A 22,675-nucleotide genomic window follows, 5' to 3' on the forward strand; every position below is an offset into this window, starting at 1 on the left:
TCTGGTTTGTCAAAGCAAGCTGGTTTTAGTGTTTAATGTTAAAAAGAGGCGTTTGTGACAAATGCACCATGCTAAAGGGCCCACTTGTGATTTGATGGGAATTATTCTTCGTCTGACATATAAAAATCGCAACAGTGTCCTCTTTCTTCCGTCCACATCCTAGTGGCTATTTCATCGTAGGTCTGCAAAAACGGTGTGGCAAGTAGTGAGCCTCTCCATGAATAAGTTCCCATAACACAACGAAACTTTCCCAACTTATGCCCTTAGCCGCTTCATTTTTGCATCTAACCATTGATCCCTGCCACAAGCAGAGCGGGCTGTTCGTTAACCAGTGTGATGAGGTTCATGGATGAGGAACGTTTGAGAAAGCGCTGCTCGATTACAAAAGTGCTTTGAACTGATAAATATCCGTTTGAAAGGGCGCTGAACAAGGGGACTTGTCTCCGTCTACGGACTTTTCTCTCAGACGAAGACAAGTCCCTTTATCGAAACGTTGGCTTAGCTTGCGAGCTGAAAGCTCCCCTTCAAACCGTGTTCAGTGCTATTTCATACTCTGTAGCCATCTTCTTTCTCTTGTTCTACACCCTTAAATCTCCATTTGTCACGCGTCGCACCCGGCTGCCTAAAACGATAACGTTTGCGTCTAAAACGCAAATGGCATTCGACGGGACAGTATCTCTTCAAAGACTGCTCGTGAGTGAAGTGCGGATCAATATATGTTTCTCTCTCACGAGTTAGCTGTGTCAGGGCACCACATTGAGATTTCTGTCGCACTCAACTGACATAGCGCAGAGAAGTTGTAAATCGCCATACGCCTGGGATAGTTCCTTCACGGACAGACTCAATACTTTTCAAACTACTTTCGCAAGGCAAAACACTGCTTCTTCAAATGGGGCAACTGTGCAGCCTCCGTGCTCGGCTGATCTCGGATGGTATACTTCAGGCGCAGCCAGGAGCACACCGTGCCCCGAAGGATGCCGCTGGCGCCAGCAGCTGAGAGTTGAGGGCCGCGACGGCTGGAGGAGACTGTGGTGGTTGCCACTGGTCGCACGCGGCGCTGCTGCGCTGGGCCCAGGCAACGCCACCTGGAGGGTGGCCCTGGTGTCCCCTAGCAGACAGCCCCAGTCAGGGTTCGTAGTCGTGCAGTCGCTTCCTGAGCATGTCGTTCTCCTGCTGCAGCTTATGGACTTCCTCGCGCAGCGCAATGTTCTCTTTCTCGAGGTACGACGCCCGGAGAACGATTTGGTTCTCCTTGACCCGCCGCACTTCCCGCGACCGCTTGGCTGCAATGTTGTTCTTCTGGCGGCGCGCCCAGTACTTGTCGTCCTTTAGTTCATTGGGCACGAACTGTTTGCGTGACTTCTTGACGATTGGCTGCGGCTTGAGCTCGTCCTCGGAGAACGGATGATGGCTCGGGTCGAAGTCGTCGTGACCTGGGAGGTTGGCGAGCGCCAGGTCTGTTTTGGTGAAGCCGCAGTCGATGGGCACCACGGACCCCGTGCTCGGGGATCCCGGGCGCCGCGCGGCCATGGGATCACAGGCGGGCCTCCTGGAGGCCGACTCTTCGCCGCGGAAGTGCTCCGCCAGAGACTGCATTGAGTAGCAGGCGCCTTCCGCTGCGTTGGAGAAATGGAAGAAGTTGGACAAAGGTCTGTCGCCGCTTAACGATAGTTAATGGCCTTCTTTAAACTCAACACACCTTGCGCCTTATCTGGCACGTGCCTAATTGCATGCTCGCGTCACCGCGGTCTCTTGCTGGATCCAGTCTTCTGTGTACATTTATAAATCGTCCACTGCGCACCAAAATGGATGCCACTTCGCCGTAACCACAGTCAAAAGGTAAACATTCTGCACTCAAACACAGTTGCCTATTCTAACGCGTTTCTTCCCCGGACCTGTAATGATCGGAATAACCTGTCTGCATCCCTAACAAGTATAATTTAAATCCGCGCTGCAAACCTTCTTTTGTTGCCTATAGTATTAAAACGTCTTGTATGGTTATTTGATTATCTTCATTGTATACTGTGTTGATTATTTTTATATTTTGTTATTTTTTACACCTATGCTGTCTCCCTAAATTACATATGCACCTCGTTGTTCTTTTTTATGTGCTATAGAGAGTCTATACATATAGTCAGTCTGCGCATCCCATAATGGTCGCAAGAATATGCGCAGAACGTTCACCATAGGAAAACAGACACTGCTGCACACTAAGCCTGTACCACGAATGCCTCGTGCGACATGCGCGCAGCTCACGGCGGCGAGCGCGTCCCTGCCATTAAGGCTAGAACAGACGACGGCGCCCGCAGTGCTGTGCGCGTCGTCACGAATGAGTTCTGCGCCCCTTTCTCGATCACAAATGTCGCATAAAAACAGCCGGACGCACTGCCGTGTTGTAGGCTGCAGCAATGCTTACATGAATTCGCCTGCTGGAACAAATTTTTTATGCTTCCCAACGCGGCATTGGGAGACGGAACGACGGCAGCGTTCAATTCGGCTTGTTCGTCGCGAAAAGTAAGTTTAAGCTCCGTTCTTTTTTTACGTACATCATGCTGTCGAAGTATAGGCACTTGTTGAAGTCTTGAAATGCGCAAAGGGGACGTTTCTTGGCATCTACCGTGCATGCTGCACATACATGACGTTGGATAAAGGGGCTGTAGATCATTCATTGCATGCGCGTAGCAGAGATATATGCTGCTTATTTATTTTTATGTTTGCCTCTGATGGCACGGATTAGGTGCCCTCGGCGAAATCCAAGATGTGCAGCAGCCATTTCGTGGGAAATGCAAAATCAATCGAAGAAGGGCACCCGCCCTACAACCTAAATGTTTTCCCCTCAGCCTGTAAAAGAGCAAATGCAAGTGCTTGTTCCGGTTGATGTCACAGGCATCACTTTAAGTTGTAATAATGTAGCGGTAATCCGGACCGGCTGGTATATTGCATAAAGCTAGCAGCGCAACAGCTAGGGTGCTGTAAATAGCCAGCAAATAAATATATTGCTTACATTTAATTTGATGGTTTCCGATTGTGCTGTGATGTTTGTTTGCGCAACACACCGGGCTGTTACTTCGAACTAATCATACGATATTATCTCTTTCACGTCGTGCCGATGGCCTGCTTCAAACAATCTTTGTTACTTTTCTGATGTTTGAGCCGCGAAATAATTTTTCAGCCCCATTATTAGCTCCAATTCTCGCCTCTACGATCAGCGGCGCACCGCTAGAAGACGACATCCCTGCGGAGACGCGGAGAGAGCCTTCATAACAAGGACGAAGAACCGGCCGCGTGGGGCGCTGAACGCAACCTTGGCGGTGGCGGCGCCTAGCGGGTGCAGGGTGCCCATAGGCTCTGTTTTGATCCACTCTTTTTATCTTCACGTCCTTCACAAGAAAAAGTGAACGTGCCCTAATTTCCCTATTCATTTGCCACTTGTCATATATTAATGAGATTGGAGGAGGTGTTCTTAGAAGGATTAGGTCTGGAATGACTTTTGCCCCATCGGTGGTTTGCTGTTGGGACTCTCCAGAAGATGCGGTACCTTACTCAAGTCCCAAATAACGTCGACGCTTGCTGCCTGCTATGGATGTATTCTGAAACAAATGTTTCGAGAACAAAAGCCAAGTAGAGGAATATCGACTAAGGGATTCCCGCTGGGGACGACAACCTCCCCCTGTAATCGATGGGCAGTATTGAGAGCCGAAGCCTTCTCAGGTTTCTGGGTGAGAATAGTCTGCATGCCTTTCTATGGCAGCCTCATTTTATGTAACATGGGAAGTGCTGGAAATAAATAAATCCTGTGCCTATTTTGAGGGAACGCAGGCCGAAAGGGCGCGTGGAAGAAACCGTGGAAATAATAATTAAAGAGGCAGTCATCAGATTTCGTCGCGAGCACTGTAACAGAGTGCGGCAAGGTCAGGAATCACTGTAAGCCAGGGAAATGAGAGGTGATTCGCGACACGGGGATAATGTGGGGTAAGAGATTTCACTTGCTGGAGTTATGGGTGAGCCTTTGCTGGGCGCATCCGAGCTCTCCGTTGGGTGGCGCCGCTGCCAGTCCTGGCTCGTCCGGCTGCTGCAGACCTCCGGGATCCGGGACGAGCCTGTGCGGGTCTGCCAGGGCGACGGTGGACTGCCTGAACGGGTTGTGGCGCGGCGAGAGCGCGGCACCACCTTTCCCGCCGGCCACGCCATTCTCGCTGAGGAACTCGTCGAGATCCATGTACTCGAGCTTGAGTTCGCTCAGCGTACGATCCCACAGCATGCCACTGCCAGCGCCGGGGCCGGCTGCGCCGTCGTACGCCACCGCCGTCGTCGGGTCCTTAGCGTCGAGCTTATCCCTCTTGTCCGTCGGAGATCCTGGCCCTGCGAGACGTCGAGCCTGTCGAGTAAGTCCTTTGCATATAGCACCTCAACATAAAAGGGGACGGTGCGACTTGACTGATAAATAATAATGATTACTTTTTGAGGGAAAGAAAGGTGCAGTTTTTTCCTCTGCTCTGGACGGACGTCTGAAACGCGCCGCCAGGACAGGAATGAATAAAGGAGCGAAATGAGGGATATAGAAAGATAATTGAATTAGTTTTTGGCAGCGGATAAATTTCAACTACATAGAGACCTTTAAATTCACTGAATTCCTGCCGCAGACGGGAGTATTTTACATTTCAGAAGTTTGACTGCCTTATGGACGAAATTTCATGCGGTCAGCAACGTAGAACAATCCCAGAAATTGAACTTCCTGTAAAAAAAAAAAAAAGAAAACGAAAAAAAAAACCGCTTGTATTTTAACTCTGTAGTGTTCGAACTACCGCGTACGATATTGTATGCAGGAAGATCAACAATTCTCGTCAGTGTCCCCGTGTTTATATACTCATGCTATCCTCGCACTCGCATAAATAAACGCACCTCCGACCGCCCTACACCACCTGTCGAAAATCATCTTATTTTGTCGCTAAATAAACAAATTTACTTCCTTTGGCAGTCTTCTAATATTGATAGTGAATAGCAGCAGGTGCCCCATCTCGAACACCGAAACAACTGCGCAATGCTACGATGCACCATCTACACTATGGCAAGGCTACTACGTCAGAGAACCAGTAGCAACGACATTTAATGTAACTTTTTGCTGTTGAGCTTCGGGATGAATGCTGTGAATTATGTCAAAGTGACCTATAGTTATTTTTGAACTCTATTGATAAATACTAAACGAGTTATGCGGGCTTGTTAAATATAGATGTCGCTGATTACGCCCCCCCAGCTCCGGAAACCGCACTGGAGATTGCGTGTCCCTTTATTAAGAAGGCGAGTCACACCGCACATAATAATAATAATAATAATAATAATAATAATAATAATAATAATAATAATAATAATAATAATAATAATAATAATAATAATAATAATAATAATAATAATAATAATAATAATAATAATAATAATAATAATAATAATAATAATATGCACACCGCACATAATATTAACTTGCACCGTTACGTGCACCGACTGCCCGAAGAGGAAGAACTACCGCAGACATATCGGCCGTCGCTGCAACGTGGTCGTGGAAGCCAAGGCCGTAGCTGATTTAGTTCACTGAAACTCAGGTTGAGAGCAGCACGACCATGGCGCACGAATGTGCCATTCAGGTGATATTTGTTTTTTTTTTTTGTATTTCGCGGGCTTTCTTTAGAGATTGGAAAAATGATACATGTGAGGTTATCTGTACCGGAAATAAATGGAATGGGGGTTTTAGAAGGTGCTCTCCAACTTTGGAAATTCATTTATTGCCTTCTTTGTTTATATATGTCAGTTCTTTATCGTTGTGGCATTTATAGACCAGTAAAGACGAAGTGCTAGACATTCGGAGCATTTAACAAGTATGTATATATAGTGCCTGAGAATTACGGCCTTATATACTTAGGCTACCTCCTAACGTACCATTCCGTTTTTTTTTTTTTGAAGATATACGCGAATTTCTTCTTCGCCTTTAAGATGCGATGTCCATTGTCCATAACCTAATGGCATGGCGTACGAATCGAGGGCGAAAGAAAGTGCGCAAAGAGTTCAAAGAAATTAATCTTCGCGAAACGAAGAAAAAATTCCCACTGAAAGTGGTTCCACGGTGCCGCCTGAACAACGGGTTTTTAGAGTAAGCATTGATCCACGAAATATTCTTATACATATTTTCAGTCAAATCCTCATGTCTAGAAACAAAGTGAAATTGACTAGACAAGGCGCATGTTCCATATACCAATCCCTAAAACTGCCTACCACCCAGTGCCATACTACGTTGTACCATACCGTACAGCACACCAAACCAAACTTAACCTTTTAATAGCACCGCCAAGTTGTAATTTAATACGTACCTACGGGGCTCAAGAAAATGGGAAATGAGGAAGGGATGCAATGGAATCTAGCCAAAACACGCCGCACGTGGCCACGTCAGTGCCACGTGCCACGTGTTTTGGTTCGAGTCTGCCGTCTATTTCCTAGGTGCGTCGAAAAAAAAAAGCTATATAAGTCAAGCTCTATTAGTGAATATAGAATGTTCAAAAGAAAGCGATGACAAAACATATAATGCTTGTATTATTTTTTGTGTTTGTGATGAAAGCGGCCAAAGATTCGTCAGTGGGAAATCGAAAACGTAAAGCTGCATATCATCAATCCCCTTCGAAGCACATGTTTCATTTTATCGGCCGCCTTTGCCTTGACGGTCATGTGTTTCCCACCCTCGTCTGTCCGCTCCTTGTCTCTCCTGAGTCGGAGCTTGTCGCTTCGCTCGAATGCAGATTAGAAAAGGAGGTTTTGTTCCACTCGCCCTTTGGCTTGTTCCTGGCGGGAGCGGAGTACGGTGGCTTTTACCGCCGCCGTCTTGCCGAAACATCGATCGCGCCTTATATAACCACCGACATCGAGCCGAGCCACGTTGTGCCGGGTCTACGGGTTCCAATTTCATGGGCACAAGAAAATGACGCTAATTCCTCTTCGCGCACTGTGCGCCTCTCTCAAGCGTCCTAAAGTTGCTATATACAGCCTGTTTTGATTTTTTAGTATATATGTATTTTTCACGAGAACGTTATAATATATTATAGCGTTTTTTGTTTTGTTTTTTTAAATGGTTAAATAGTTATCGCTGCAGAGTACCGACTTGGAGGTTTGCTTATCTGGCTTGACAGGTGCCTTCATCAATCATACTTGCAAATAATATTTAAATAATTATCCGGAACGACCTAATCAACGTTCTAATTCTGAAATAGTACGTTGGCCTTCTAGTGCGATGCTCAGTAATGCAGCGAGTGAAATATGAGATATTCCACCTTCTTTAAGGGTTGGCAATATGTTGTTTGACAGCGTCAGAGAAACTAATGTGCTGGCTGTTTACACGCTGGGCACAGTGTAAAGTCTCTAACCCCACGTTTTATTCAAATAAATCCCGATTACGCTTCCACTCGCATCTGGCAGTATACTGTACGAGGCTCGAGCAAATGAGAACGCAAGCATGAATTATCCGGATCCTATAGCTTGGCAGAATCACGAATTTTGCTCACATTAAAATTGCGCCTGATTACAAATTCACTTTTAAGGGGCGGAAAATCTGGGACTTGGTTGGCTGCGAGGCGCTGCAGAAGACAAAAAAAAAAAAAAAAAAAAGTGGAGGGAGGAGGTGCATGCATTTCGCTGCTCGCTTAATTTGTCCTTATATTATCTTAATTACCTTAATTAACGATCTTAATTAGGGTCTCTATTATCTCGCGCGTACTCAGTAGCATTTAAGATTTAGTGCAAGACCGCCCGGCGTAAATACTATAAGCTGTACGGACGTGCCCGTGTGGCCTGCAGGAGTAGCGTGTCTTAATCCTTGCTCAAGAGTCCTGGAAGGTTCGATTCCCGTCTCGCCCACCCGTCTCAAAAGAGACCGGGTCGGCAGCGCCTGCCATGTCACAAGGTCTTGTGACGTCACACAACCCGGCGAGAAATCAGCAGCCGGCAATGTCTCCCTGTCATCTACATGCCTGAGCAGTGCCCGTGATTTCAAAGCGAAAACTTTACTACAGCTTTGTCGGCGTGTGTTTCATATGCACGAGCGCTGACACGGCGGCGCACTCACTGGACGTGTTGTGGTTGTTGTTTACCAAATAAATATGGCACATATCTACACAAGGGGATCGGCCAAGAATTGGGCAGCAGAGAAAGTTTTAGATGTATACTTGCTCGTTTTTCGTCGTATGTGTATCTTCCTTTTCGTCAAGTCTGCGCTAACGTCACCTACGGTAGACTGGACGTATAGAGTTGCCTGACGTTGCGTTTGACAGGAGGCGCGAATTGGGGTCTCTTTTTTCATATGGGAGGGTGATATCAGAATCAGCCTGCCAAGACCTTTGCATTCGCGTTACCCATAGGACACGCAGACACGTCAGGGGGGGGGGGGGGGGGGGGGGCTATAGGCTCATATTTAAGGCGGTGATGGTTAGGGCGTTTGACGGCTGAAACCAAGGACGCGGTATCGAAGTCCGGCCGCGGCAGCAGCTTTTCAATGAAGGAGGAAAGAAAGGCTTCCCGTGTGCTGTGCGATGTCAGTGCACGTTAAAGAACACCAGGTGGTCCAAATTTCCGGAACCCTCTACTACGGCTTCTCTCATAGCCCGAGTCACTTCGGGACGTTAAACCTATAAATTAAACCAAACCAAACGTGATACACTTAAGCTGTAACTTTTTCAATTTTCACATGCCCCATCCTCATGTTTGGAGACTTTAATTTTCCGTCTATTACCGGGTCGGACCTCGCAGCTACGGCTTCAAAGCAAACCACCGAAAGTCACTTCGTTCACACGTGTCTAACGCTTAGATTATCACGAATGATAAATTCGCCAGTTTGAGGTACCACATGAGTTTCTAACGTATACTCTATCTCACATATCACCGCATCCCGATAGCCTCGCTTCCTTCAGCTATTGAGGCGCCGTCAGTGACCATAGAGTAATCCACGGAAAATGCCCTGAATTCCTATACGTATAATCAAGTTTTTCGGTCGGTCTGTTCAGCGCATGCGCAAACGTCCGAACGCCAACACTAAAATAATATCCTTATACGAAGAAGGTGGTACACATCCATGAAAATATGCTTAGCGAATTCTGCGATATATTCCTTTCAGAGTTTTAAAGCGCGTACAGTCGAAATAAATAGGTCAAATTCTAAAAAGGAAATGCAATACCTAATCAAAAAGTGAATCCCGGTCAAGAAATTTCGCGGCCGTTCTTTGTCCTCTTGGTTTACGTCACCTCCCAAACGATTAAAAAACAAAGCAAAAGCGGTACTTCAGATAGGCAGAATCCGCAAACCCTTCACGTGTATGCCTGAAATATCGTTCTCCATCAAAACTTTTCCGCTCGCTCCAAGCGAAGTCTAACGGTTATTTTTTCAGCGACACTGCCATTATTAATCTGCAACAACCCTAAACAATTCTAGAAGATTTTTAACCAAAAACGCTGAAATGCACGTGTGTCCTTAACAAGTCAGGCATCCCTATATCCGACTGCGATGCCGCTGAAACCCTCAACTGTACTTTCAGTACATGGTTGAAATTAACCACCGACTCTTAACGTTAATAAAACAGCACTAATTACATTCCACAGACCCCATAAATAATCATCGTACAATTCTGAACGGAACTATACCTGCTGGTTATTCTCTTTCATATATTAAGGCGCAACAATTTCCAGCGATCATACGTGGTATGAAAAAAAGATCATGAAACTTATATTGTAAAACAGCTAGTTGTAAGGCCAAACTGGACTATACGCCTGTGCTCTATGGGACAGGCACCCTCAAAACTTACTATTTACAAATGAGTCAACCCAAAATGCTACAGCTCTAGCACTTCCGAAAAATTAAAGCCTGTCTCGCACGCCTACACGCGCTCTGTAAAACGTTTAGACTCTGTTTATTTCATAAATTCTATCAGGCCTTATCACCTAGCACTGTAGTTAAGCCGCCAGTTCAACAGACTTCCATTCGCATCAGCATTGGCCGTTTATCCGCCACGTACCCAAACGACAAGGCATCTCAACTCCGCTTTCCTTTTTTTTCTCTTTTTTCTTTTTTTTTTTTTAAGGGTAGACATCGACGGGAACGATCTTCCCGCTGGCATCGTCTTTCATTTTAATCAAAGCCACTTAAAAACCACCACTGAAGAAGTTTTCTTTTAATCGTATGAATTCCTCATCCTTTAATTAATTAATTAATTAATCCTCATCCTCAGGATTAATCCTCAGGATTAATTAATTAATCCTCATCCTTTAATCAATTAATTACTTTAATTAATTAATCATAAATAAATAAATAAATAAATAAATAAATAAATAAATAAATAAATAAACAAATAAATAACGCAGGAAAACCATCTCAACAAACTTTCAAATGCGCATTTTTGGCGTTCGATATCTCTAGCTACGTTGAGAGCGAGAAAATTTAAAAAGCGGGGCTTAATTTCGAATTTGGCGGCCTTCAATTTCGCACTGTATTGTTGAACCTTAACATAAGAAATGAAACGAGGCGTTTATGCTAGTTTAATCAATCAATCGCTTTATCATTACGCTTTATTCTTCACTGGCACAGACCGCACCGGCATATCTCACACAGGTTTTAAAGTAAAAATCTGACGAGAGAGAACTCTTTGATGAAACGTAGATAATGTAGCCGGCATTTAGGAATCGCTGACATTTTACTCTGCGTACGAAATAGAATTGGGAAGAGAAAAACGGAAAAAGATGTGGAAAATAAAAGAAATAAAGGTATGGGGAGACAGAATGCGACCATTAAATGCGTACTATAAGGTGCGTCGTCGAGTTATGTTAAACAATTAAGTGATGAAATGTGTAGTTCTACATGTGGGCTCACAAACATCCCAGCGTGAAAAATGCGGGAGGGTGACACGCAACGTGAAACTATAGCTTGTCAAGAAGTCCAATGTACTTTAAATATACAAAACAGAAAGAGTCATTACCTGTCTTTGTTGCCTAGGCCACGCTAAGGGACTTAAAATACTGTACAATGTTACAATGTTAGAAGCACTGGGGGAGAACTTCTTCACGCAATGTTCACAGTAAGCACGCTCGTCAGCATATGCGGGGCACGATCAAGTCAGATATATTCTACAGTTTCAATCGCGCCGCGGTTGTCAAAATGTGGACTGCTCGTCTGACCGAAAAGGTATCGCAAGCAGTTTGTAAATCTGTCAACGTTTAAACAAAATCCCGAGGTATATCAAGGAAGTCGCATTATATCATTCTACTTTGTGTATATTTGTGCTAGGCTGATAAAAGATGGATGAAAAATAACGTAGCTGTAATCTATAACTTTACTGCAATGTTAAGTTACTTTTCTAGGGCTGCAATTGACCTCTGAAATCGGTTACATTATAGGGCCCCCGTTCCGGTGGTGAAGGGGTTCACTCAATTGCTCTGGGCGAGGATGCGGGATCGAATCCCAGTCTTGCTGCCACTTTTCGATGGAGTCGAAAAACAAGGCGCCCGTCTGCTGTGCGATTTCAGTGCATGTTAAAGAACTCCAGGTGGTAAAAATTTCTGGAGCCTTCCACTACAGCGTCTTTCATAGCCTGAGTCGCTTTGGAACGTTAAACCCCATAAAATAAACACCAAAAATTATAGTTGAAGTGGGTTGTGCAGTGAGGTCTCCAGTAGGTCCAATATGTGCAACCGATGTTAGCAGGTTGCTTACAAAGACTCATTTCGATCCGGTGCAGATAGCCCTTGCGGTGCTGCGCGCATTCGGCCTGTATTCTTTGATGTGGGGTCGATCCTATTTCGTGCATATGTGAACAGATCCAGGAGACGTTTTTGGTGATGCGGGCTCAGACGGGGCAAAAGCCATCTGGGCTGTTCATATGTTCCCCACAAGAGGTCTGCTCGGGTACTTAAGGGGCAGCCGCAATCCCGTATTCTGACTTCTTAACCTCAGGCAATAATATCGTGCACTGATTTCTTTTTTTTTTTTTTTTAATGGCAGCCTGCACAAAGCAACCTACAGGAATTCTCTGCGCGAGTATTGGGTAATATGCGCAGCCTATACACTGATTCTAATGCGCTCTTTGTGCAGGTAGCACCCGTTAGTCCAGCGATGTGCGTTGGATAATCGGTATATTTGAACACGTAACATAAGTGCAAAGAGTGGGCGCCTCCCGCGGACAGGTCGCGCGTATAATCCGGCCCATAGTGAAGTGTGCAGAGTCGTAGGCTGTCCAGCGCAGTATGGTAAGATAGCACAATATTTGTTACGTATCGTCTGATAATTACTTACAAATTAAGTGAGTGCGAGAGCCCAAAAAGTGTAATTTGAAGCAATCGAACAAACATGCTTAGAGTTATACATCAAAACATCCATAGGCAAGTCATGGGCGCGTATAATATACATTAATGGAATGAAAGATTGCATGCGTAATAGATCACTGGGTTACGCCGGTTGGTCAGCCCCACTGCGGCCGATGTGCGATTGTTTCGGTCATTGCATCTGTTGCTCGATTTGTTCTTGCCGCTTCTTCTTCTTTTTTTTTTTTTTGTATAGAGCCCATATTTGTTGTTGTTGCATCTGTTCGAAATTTCCCGACAAGAGATCGACGAACACAGCATGTGGGCGCGCCCACTTTCCAGCCCTGCCATGGCCGATATTGGATCTCAGTGCCTTTATGTGGGCAGCACAATTTAGGCTTGAGGTGGTCTCTTCCGCAGAGAGCCTATACTTACGTTGCATCTTCCTTTAAGTACTCTTTAAGGGACCGATGAGGGGAGCACGTGGGCGTTCCCGCTTTCTAGCTTTGCTACGGTCGACATGGGGCCTATAGCGGTTTTGTGTGGACCACCACAATTGGGCTGGACGGAACACTTACTCGCGCAGAGGACGCATTCATGTGGCACTTGCCCTCAAACTACAGAGGGACCCCTTGATGGAGGCATGTGGGTCTGCCATTTTCCCAGCTTTGCCATAACCGATTGGGACCACAAGTGGTTTCGCATAGGCGGCCTCATATGCGCTAGCATGAGCTTTCAGTATGGAGCCCACATTTACGCTGTGTTTGCCCTGAAGTACCCGACAAGGAGCCGACGCGGACTAGATGTAAACATGTAGCCAAATATAGCACTAGTAATGTCCATATGGGACCCACATAGGATCAACAACAGAAGTCTTGTTGCTTTCGGTGCACGCTTATATTGAGAGAAATCATCATCATCATCAACATCGTCATCCGGAATATACCCACCGCAGGGCGCAGGCCACTCCCGTCCCGTATTAATCCAACTAACTCAGCCCTGTGCTAGCTGCATCCGCTTGACCCCTACAAAATTCTATAAGGTCTTATAGGGAAGAACAATGAAGGGACCTACATCGGTCGCCAGCGGTTCCTGGTGGCGGAGGTGGCACCCTGGACGCCATTTCGTGCCCGTCCAGGTATCCCCTGAGCCCGATGCCGTACGTTGGCGGAGCCATGGGGCCCGGCCTGCCCAGGAGGGTTTCGTCCATGCGGCTCTGGTAGGCCGCACCTGTCGCTGTGGGCCCTGCGCAGAAAAACAAGCCAGATTTACATAGCCCCACCGCCTTCAACGCGTAGTTTTCACCTGAAAAATGTAGGCACCAAAGGAAATGGCCGTTGAAGAGCCCCGAACCTTACTCGCTCTCCCTATTTTAAGGTATACCTTTTTCTCTGTTACCCACGGGTCCTTTTTCTTTAAGAGCCCTTTCAGTTAAGGATTCAAAGGGAGAAAAAATGACATGGCAGTCATGACATCTTATGCGAGAAATCTTCGATATTAATTGGATTTACCGTCAATAATTAATTTGATACTTTACTTTAATGAGTGTTTTTACCATTTTACTCGAAAGAATGGGAACGCAACAGCGCCAAGGCTTCTTTTCAGCGAACCTGGCAGCGCCTGCGCCGTTCGCTTGTAGAGGAAGTCTGGATTGGTCGAACAGGTGTGAAATTGAAAAGGGATTGAAACATTGAATAACTTTTGATTACAAGGTAACAAGATGACTCCAACGTCATTAGGACATGGAGGAATATAAAGTAAATGAATTGCGCCGTAAAGAAAATCGTAATTGGAGTGCGATAAGAAACGAACCCTCTGGGACCCTTCGGTCACTAGCCAGACGCGCTAACGCTAAGCCACGCAGCCACGTTAGCATGGATTCGGTAAAGCAACACTTCCTTTTTCTGTTTTTTTTTTATAGGTGTTTAACTTCTTATAGCGATCCAGGCTATGACGGACGCCGTAGTACTTAGAGGGCTCCGGAAATTTTGACCACCTGGGGCTCCATAGCGCGTACCGATATCGCACGGTACACGAACTCCTTGTTATTATTTTTTTTCCACCGTTGCAATGAGGACGCCGAGGTCAAGACTGAACCCGCGTCCTTGGATTCAGCAGTCAAGTGCCCTAACCTGTGGAGCCACCTCTATGTGCTATGTAGTGCAGTCTTTCACATAATGTGGTAGCTTATGACTTTACGCAAATGAGTATGTATGTGTGTGTATAATAGAGATGTACTAATTAAGCACAGTGCATGCACGCGAACCAGGATCCGCGAGGGGAGCCGCAGAAGGGAGCCATTAGCGCTGCCGCGTCATGCCGTTAGGTTTTTTTTTATGGGGTTTAACGTCCCAAAGTGACTCAGGCTATGAGAGATCCCGTAGTGGAGGGCTCCGGAGATTTCGACCACCTTGGATTCTTTAACGTGCACTGACATCAGACAGCACACGGGCGCCTTGCTTTTCCCCTTCATCGAAAAGCGGCCTCCGCGTCCGGGATTCGATCCCGCATCCCTGGGCACAGCAGTCGAGCGCCCTAACCACTGCACCATTGCGGCGGGGCGCGTTATCCCTCTAAGGGTGAAACTTTAGTGTCCCCAAAAATTTATGTGGAGCGTGAAAGTTGATGAAGTGGGTGGCGTTTCTGGAAAGGGAACGTGGGAAGAGGTTGAGGGGGCAGCCTCCACGTACAGGGAGGGAACTGGGGTTGGGATGTGTCTGGTGGGTCGCACTTCAATACGGCACATGGCTTTCTTAACTGCGTCTTTGAATTCGATTTGGAAGTCGATTCGATGCGTTTCCATCATACGCCCCATAATGGAAAAACTTCTCCGCCTGTCTAGATCTCGGTCGGCAGGTGGAAAATGGGTGATAGGGAAATACCCTCTCCCCTTTCAGAAACACGGAGAGGGAGATAGAAAGTGAGAAAGGGAAGAAGAGCGTTTAGAAGGCGTCAGGTGGCGGGTGAAGAAGAGAGGAAAAGTGTACGACCTCTCACACGTTGATTGCTGCTTTGGGTCGAGAGAGTGAAGCAGTAGATGGTGTGTCACAAGGTGGTGGACGGACAAGATAGTGACACCTGGATCTGAACCCGTGAGCGGAAGCTCTTGCTCCGTTGGGGAGGAACCCTAACGCTCACGCATATTCTGCTGCATTAATCGCTCTCATTATTACTCTTTAACGCGATAGCATTAGGATTGCCACGAAGATGAAACCTGTCCGGTGAGGGTGCCTGTATGACGCCTCCATCGACCAACTGAAGCACGTGGTCTCCGCAGGTGGCGTGGGATGTCGTTCAATTTACCAAAGGGGTCAGGCGAAGAGATGATATCTCCCTACCCTTTGAAGGGCAGAGAAGAATGAGGTTGGACTAAAAGTAACTCAACAGAAATCTAAATGACTGGTGCTCATTTGGCAAAAAAGTATTAAGAGAAGCGACTGCTGGAATAAGAATAGTGCCATAATTGGAATGTAATTCAAATTGGAATATTCGTGCTGACTGAAAAAAAAATGAAAACAGAATTGGAATAGGTTGCGAGTTCAAGAAAAACGCGATCGCAGTGCCTCCACCTCCGCATCCATCAAATCGATCACCTTCGAATTTTTCAGCCATTCTTTCGTTACGCTCTCACGCGAGTTTCGAGTGAACGGAGGCCTTTTTGTTGCCTGGAGGTAGCAGAATGATGGTGGACGGTTCATCTGCAGGGTATAGTTGGGAGAGTGTTTTGAATGGCACTTCTGGAGTGTATTGGTGGGTGGAAGGTGAGGAGGTGGCTGCGGCTTATGGAAATTGGAGGCTTCGCTCTCCAAGGCTGCAGACAGACGAGACCAGCATTTTTCCCAAATGCCTACACATTGTAGCGTGTGCAACAGCAGCCGCTAGGCGGCTGCTCATCGAGAGTCTCGTGCGCGGACTCAAATAAGTGGCCCCGTGGAGTTCGAGAAGAAGCTGAAGTCGGCTGCTGTCACTCGGTGCTCTGGACCTGCTCTCCTGTGTCTGCTAGGTCAACCCCCTAATAAAAACCAACCTTCTGGTTACGGGCCTAAACGGCTACGTGACAATATCATTTACGATACTCAATAAGTCAACTTTCTTGCGTGAAGAAAATCCCTTCACCATGTCGGCACTGCCCGGAGCAGAAGTTGGGTGCAGCGCTGGGCTCTTATCCTTAAGCCATGCACGAGCATGGTGAGCACCCTCTTTCTTACGCGATAGCAATGCAGGGAGGCCGAGTCGTACCTTCGAAGCAATGGCTTACCAGAGTTGCGCCTAATCCTGCAACAGGCGCGCGGCGTTTTTGTGACAAAAGTTATGGGAACAGTTATGTCACCTTGACATTTCGAGAAAAGTTTGCTGATATTGATTAGTTTCTGTCATAACAGCTCGACGTGCTCTATGCCGCTCTTCTTATTATTTAGTTACTTTTAGCACGTGTATCCAACCCAGCGAAGTCGGGTTCTTTTTTCCTCTGCGGTATAGTCACAGGCGGCTCTGATTCTGGCACGCGGGGCTGATACTTCGATCTGCACACAACCAAGCGAAGCTGCCAACTGCCGCCGCTCCTACCACCATGTTTGACCATGTCACGTGATCTCATGACGTCGCACAGCCCGGCTACCAATGAGCGCTCGGCCATATCGCCTTCCAACTGCTGCCTGTCAGCACACTAGCCAATTCGCTCATGTCGCATGGTGTCGAAACGTCACAGATCGTGTTGACCAATCAGTGCTTATCTATGTTACCTGATCCAGAAATGTCATCGTGGTCTCGACCAGTCAGTGACCTTTTGGACTAACACGGGCTCGATCGCATGACGTGTAGTCTAAGATTAGGCATTGATAGATTTCTCTGATGCTGCACCCGATTTCTGCCTTGTAAAAAGGTTTGTTCACCATGGTAAATTGGATTTCGCCGGGAAAAGAATCCTGACTCCGGTCTCTTTAAGAGCAAAGAAATTAAAGTACCAGTGGTTGCGAAGAAAATCAGCCACTCATGCCACTGTTGTGTTAGAAGTGCGCGTATACGATATACTTCATTAGTCGGGATTTCGTAACTGCGAATGCAGTTCTGCAATGAGCTCATGAGACCGGGGCGTTTTTCAGGAGCGCGTGGCGATCGGTTACGTAAAGTGGCTTGGTGACGCGAAAAGGTATTTAACGGTTCCGGATTCGCAAAACAGAACCTTCGGAAATTGACCTATATTCCTCTGCACGCAGTGGTACCTATAGTGTTTAAGAACAGTGGTTGCATCTTTAACGACTGTCATGTGATGAAAACGCGCCCAAGCCGTCCATTGGTGTTCAAACTCTGTGCTTCTCCACGTCGCGGAATTAGCAGTGTTAAACTTACAGGCCTTATTTCTTAAGGGGTACAATTTACTTTCGTACAGTGGCAACTGACACTGGCATAGTCTAGAGAAGTTGCTGGGTTCACCTGGTACCTTCAAAATTATGTTATGTGAGGAAAGCATGCAAGTTACAAGAAGATGAAAAGCAGAGGAAACAAGTGGAGTTAAGAGCTGTCTTTAAAAAGGAGAAGACACGGCGAGGCAAGCTTACTATACTGAAGGAGAGGAAGGAGAACGCATACTGATGCTTTCAGAGTAGTTAACATTGCAACCGGATCAACGTGAGATAATTTGCTGGTTCAGTGCTGGCTATAATCCTCAAATGAAAAGTTGCATATACCCATCTCGGGGGACTATCCAAGCCAAGGTTAGCAATGCATTTATCCTCAATAATATTTCTGAAGAGTCTAAATAAAGGCCCAGGACAATCTTAATAGAGTAAATAGTGAGCGGCTTGCTTTGAAACCGACGAGTTTAAATGAAAGAAGGTGGTTTTACGTGCAGGGATTGAAAATGCGTAAAAAACAAAAAAATGGCTGAAGGCAAAATTTGTTAAAAGAATAGGAATAGTTTCTGAAATTTGAGCCCGTATCCTTTCTGGGAGTAAATACTCTAAATTTTTTTTTCTGTTTTTAAGAAGACCTTACTCATTGCCAGCAGTCAAATCAAACATGTAAATCTATGTTGAGTAAGCTTACTCTTGTTCCGACCTAGGAGAACCGGAGCGTATTAAGTGCCGAAGAAATACCACTAGATCCTAAATTTTAGACTTTGTGCAGGAGTTCCCAATGAAAAAGCCCCTTCGTGTCAGAAGGATGGTTCAAGCACCTTGTTTTCCTTTCCCGCTGTACCTTAAAAAAAAATAATTTGCATACAATGATGGTTGAGGCGTTTTGCCATATGTCGCTCTCGGCACAAGGTATTTTTGGATCGCGGTTTTGATAAAAAAAAAAACAAAAAAAAAAACATCGCTTGGTAACCATAATATGCAACGATTCTTTACCTCACAAATAAAAAAATTACAAAATTGTAGGCATAATTTCGCAACTATATGACTAGTTTTGCGTCACAACCCGCCGGGGTGGCGCAGTGGTTACGGCGCTCGACTACTGTTCCCAAGGCTTCGGGATCGAATCCCGGCCTCGGCGACCACTTTTCGATGGAGGCGAAAAGCAAGGCGCCCGTGTGCTGTGCGATGTCAGTGCACGTTAAAGAACCCCAGGTGGTCGAAATTTCCGGAGTCCTCCACCACGGCGTCTCTCATAGTCTGAGTCGCTTTGGGACGTTAAACCCCACAAACCAAACCAAACCAGTTTTGCGTCACATTTCTGCTGATGAGAAACAAGATAACGAAGCTTTCGTCACATTGTGCCGCATTCGTTGGTATGAAAAGCTTTTCTTAATGGTTGCCTCATCTGAGAGAATCTTTGCTGATTACGCTGTATTGACCAAACTTCTTCACTAATCTTTTAAGAACGGGTGTAAGCAGCCTCCAGTCCTCTCAATCGGTTCTGAATTTGTGCTAGCAAGTATGATTGCCTCCCGGATCGCGATTTGCAGAAATTATGTTTTTGGCGATCAACAAAGCTGCCGGGCAAAGACAGCGAAAGAGCGCATCAAAGTAAAGTAACTCCACATTGACTTTCTATCTTGCCTAATTTCTTTATTTATTCTAACTTTGCTTATCACAAACTCACAGGGACAATTTTATCGTCATTTCCGCTTCTGGTTTTTTGTTGTCTTTCTTCGTCTGCGTGCTCAGTATATGCCCCGCTGATTTGACCACTTGGCATATCATCTTGAACACACTTTTATGCTGCCTTAGACTTGCTAAAAAGGTTTTAAGCACTAATGTTAAACCTATACGGCGGGCTGGCACCCGCCGCGGTCGCTCAGAGGTTAGCGCGTTCGTTTAATGAGCCCGAGGCCCCGGGTTCAACCCCGCCGTGGTGGCAGCGTTTCGAAAGAGGCGAAACGGAGAGACATCGGGGTACTGTACGATGCCCCAAAGGCCCACAAGTGCTCATTGTTGCAAAGCCCTCCACTAAAGCGTCCTTCACATCTCCATGTCTCGCTTTGGGATGTTGAATTCCATGTACCGCAACACGTGCCGTTATCGATGGGGTAGTATGCAGAAACACCTACTCACCTTGCCGCCTGCACAGTATGTCCGACGATAGAGGAGACCAAAAGGTGGATGAACCAGGCTTCTCTGACCGCTTCTGAGTGCTGAGTAGGTGCCGCTGTCGAGTTCAGCTTCTGCGTAGTAACGATAATCAGAAAGGAGTACAGGGGAGAAGAAACATTGCAGATAACGTCAAGGTATATTGCAAACATTTGGTCAAGATTCGGGGATATAATTTTTTTTATCTAGGCTCCGACGATGGTGCTGTTTGTAAGAATAATTTGAAGCCTATCTACATATATTTTACAATAATTTGAAGCCTAGTTACACACGAACGGAGTCAATCATCAATATATAGGGATCGCACGTGTTTAGACAAACCCTTGGAGAATCCTCTGACTCAAAGCAACATAACGAACGAAAAATATTGCTTTTCGGAATGCTTTAATTTGCGATAGAGTTAATCGGAACGGAACACATTTCCTGTGTGATCTTTGCTTCAGTTGTGCGTGAAGTTTCTTTTAGAACGGAGCTTGGTTTATTTGTTACCGAGTAGCAGGTGAGATAACATTGCCCTAAACGATTGACAGTGCCAGGTTTAAATAGAATATCTGGACGTAATTATTTGGTATGGAGGGAAAATATAAGATCACCAAGCGCTGTATCAGTCAATTACCAAGCTTTTGCCTACGTAACGAGAAGTTGGGTATTCGTAGACTTGTTGTTTAAAACGTTTATTGAGATAGAAAAGAACGAATATACAAATAGGCGTCAGGCATGCCCATACATTGTAGTCGACAGTACTTGGGCTGCATAGTTTGTTTTGGGGTGCTTGCAGGGGGTAATTCGTTTCCGACTAGTTTCTGTCGCGTTTCTGATATTCGCTGCTCTGTATAACCACGAATGCCGTGAAAGTCGCACATTGTTCAACCGCGCTTCTGAGAAGAGTTTTGACAGCGTGAGTGGATGACCAGTTAAAACCCGAGAACATGGCAGCGACATGCAACCGACACAAGCAAAAACTGGTCGAGGAGCCAACGGGACGTGCTGGTGGGGAAGATATTTACAGCTGGCGATGAACGGCTGTCCGGTGTGGCACTTGTCTCTCCAGTTGCTCACGCGTCGGCGGTGTCTATCAGCCGGCGTCCGCGGTGGCGCGTACCTGTTGCATCGTGGACGGGATAACTCGTACTCGGCTTGGAGTTGGAGGAGTCTGGTCGAAAGGGGAGAGAGCGAAAGCGAAAAGGGGAAAGTGGGAAGGAGCGGGACGCGCACGTGCTCGGAGGGGGCGGTCGCTACGGCGGTACCGGCAGCCCCGAGCCCGGCCCCTGGCCCCGGCCGCGCATGCCTGCTTCGCTTGCTTGCTCTGCGCGCGCGTTCGGAACGCTGCTTCGGGACAGAGGGAAAGAGGAAACGGGAATGACGAAAGCGCTCGGGAAAGACGGGAAGATGACGCGGCTCGCCCGCTGGCGGCGGCGCGTGCGCACGCCGGTTGGAGACAGTGGCCGCGTTCCTCTCGTTATGCGCTGATATAGGGGAACGAGCAATTTTATTGCGGTCGAGCTCGATGCTTCGGACTGTAGTGCGTCGCTAGCCGATGATGAACAGTTGACCGTCGATGCTTCCCTCCAGGAAAAAAAAAATGAAAAAGGAAAGCGATGATTGGGAGGGTAGTGGTGGACTGCTGTTCGTAGCGACGAAGAAAGATCGCTATCAATTAGGTCCCCGCAGCTCCACGCGCGCGTGAGAGCCTTGGCAGTGGTTATTGAGTCTGGTATGCACGAATGCTTCAACCACCCGTGCGCTGTTGGCAATACGACCACACTAAACTCGTGCTGATACATCATCGATCTGATTGAATGCTATTCAAAAAGCGGAATATGAGAATGAGCGTGACCTTCAAGCATTTATTTATTTCTTTTGTTTAGAACTTGTTTTAAAATAATAATTTCTGGCAACAACTTACTCTGACGAGCAGCGGAGAGAGAGAGAGCATCGGTGGATGCGATCGAGGCTACGAAGAAACGGTTCAAGTTTTGGTACTTGCAAGTGGCAGTGATATGCACTTCAGGGTAACTCGGCTGCAACACTGACCCTTTTTTTCTTTTCTTCGTTGAGTACCTTTTTGGCCACGCCTTTAGCTTTTTGGAGTTAAACCGGTGACGATCCGTTACAAAGGATGGGCCACCATCACTAGCACCATCATCCGTCGTTGAAGTTGTCTTCACTGCAAGCTAACTGATCGAATGGAAAAGCCAACCTATGAAACTTTGAGATCGCCGGGTTCTTTTTCGTGACAATACTTTTTCGACTCATCTGGCGTTGTGGCAACGGTTTTTTGACGTTGATGTTATGAACAGTTGCAGAAGTTATAAGCACGTGAGGCTCTCACAACCTAATTTGTGGCCAAAACAGGTTCAGGTAGCCACAATTGATTTGACGAGTCTGCTAATATTCAAGAATTCAAATCGTGTCATGCTTTAATTTTGATTATCTAAAACGATAACGTAATAATAAATAAAAAACTACAACTTTGGGTTCTACTCAAAGCATCAGGAGCGTGAAGAAGGTCAGCATTGACATCACGAAAGGCAAGATTTTAGCTTTCCGCTGTCTTTGCCAACACGCCACCGCCAAACTGCGCTTCACGGTTTTTGTCTTCGTTTTTTTCTGTTTTTTTTTTCTTTAAAAACAAGCGTTTCGACGTCGAAACTGCACCGGCAGAAAAACGTTACCACGGCGGCCGCCCGGCACTGTGCACTGCGGAGAAGCCTGAAAAAAGTCGCTGTTTTAATCGGCGATATTCGCCCTTTTTTATATACTTTTCCAAAACACTTTGCATGCTTTATCTGCACATTCGACCTGTCTGTGCGCGATGACTCCTGA

The 22,675-nt window shown here is 46.4% G+C and overlaps 1 protein-coding gene across 1 annotated transcript; it reads right to left on the bottom strand.

Moving 5' to 3' along the window:
- Positions 1-1,125: 1,125 nt before the first annotated feature.
- LOC146191048 (thyrotroph embryonic factor-like) lies at positions 1,126-18,008 on the bottom strand. The gene is made up of 4 exons (XM_084600268.1): positions 18,005-18,008; positions 13,392-13,562; positions 3,991-4,362; positions 1,126-1,616 (listed from the first exon to the last, which is right to left on the bottom strand). The coding sequence occupies exons 1-4, from the start codon at positions 18,006-18,008 to the stop codon at positions 1,126-1,128; spliced, it is 1,038 nt and encodes a 345-aa protein (XP_084456394.1).
- Between the last annotated feature and the right edge of the window lie 4,667 nt (positions 18,009-22,675).

This window comes from Amblyomma maculatum, chromosome 4 (genome assembly GCF_055883805.1).
Source record: "Amblyomma maculatum isolate TAMU_Amacu chromosome 4, ASM5588380v1, whole genome shotgun sequence".
Lineage (NCBI taxonomy): Eukaryota > Metazoa > Arthropoda > Arachnida > Ixodida > Ixodidae > Amblyomma > Amblyomma maculatum.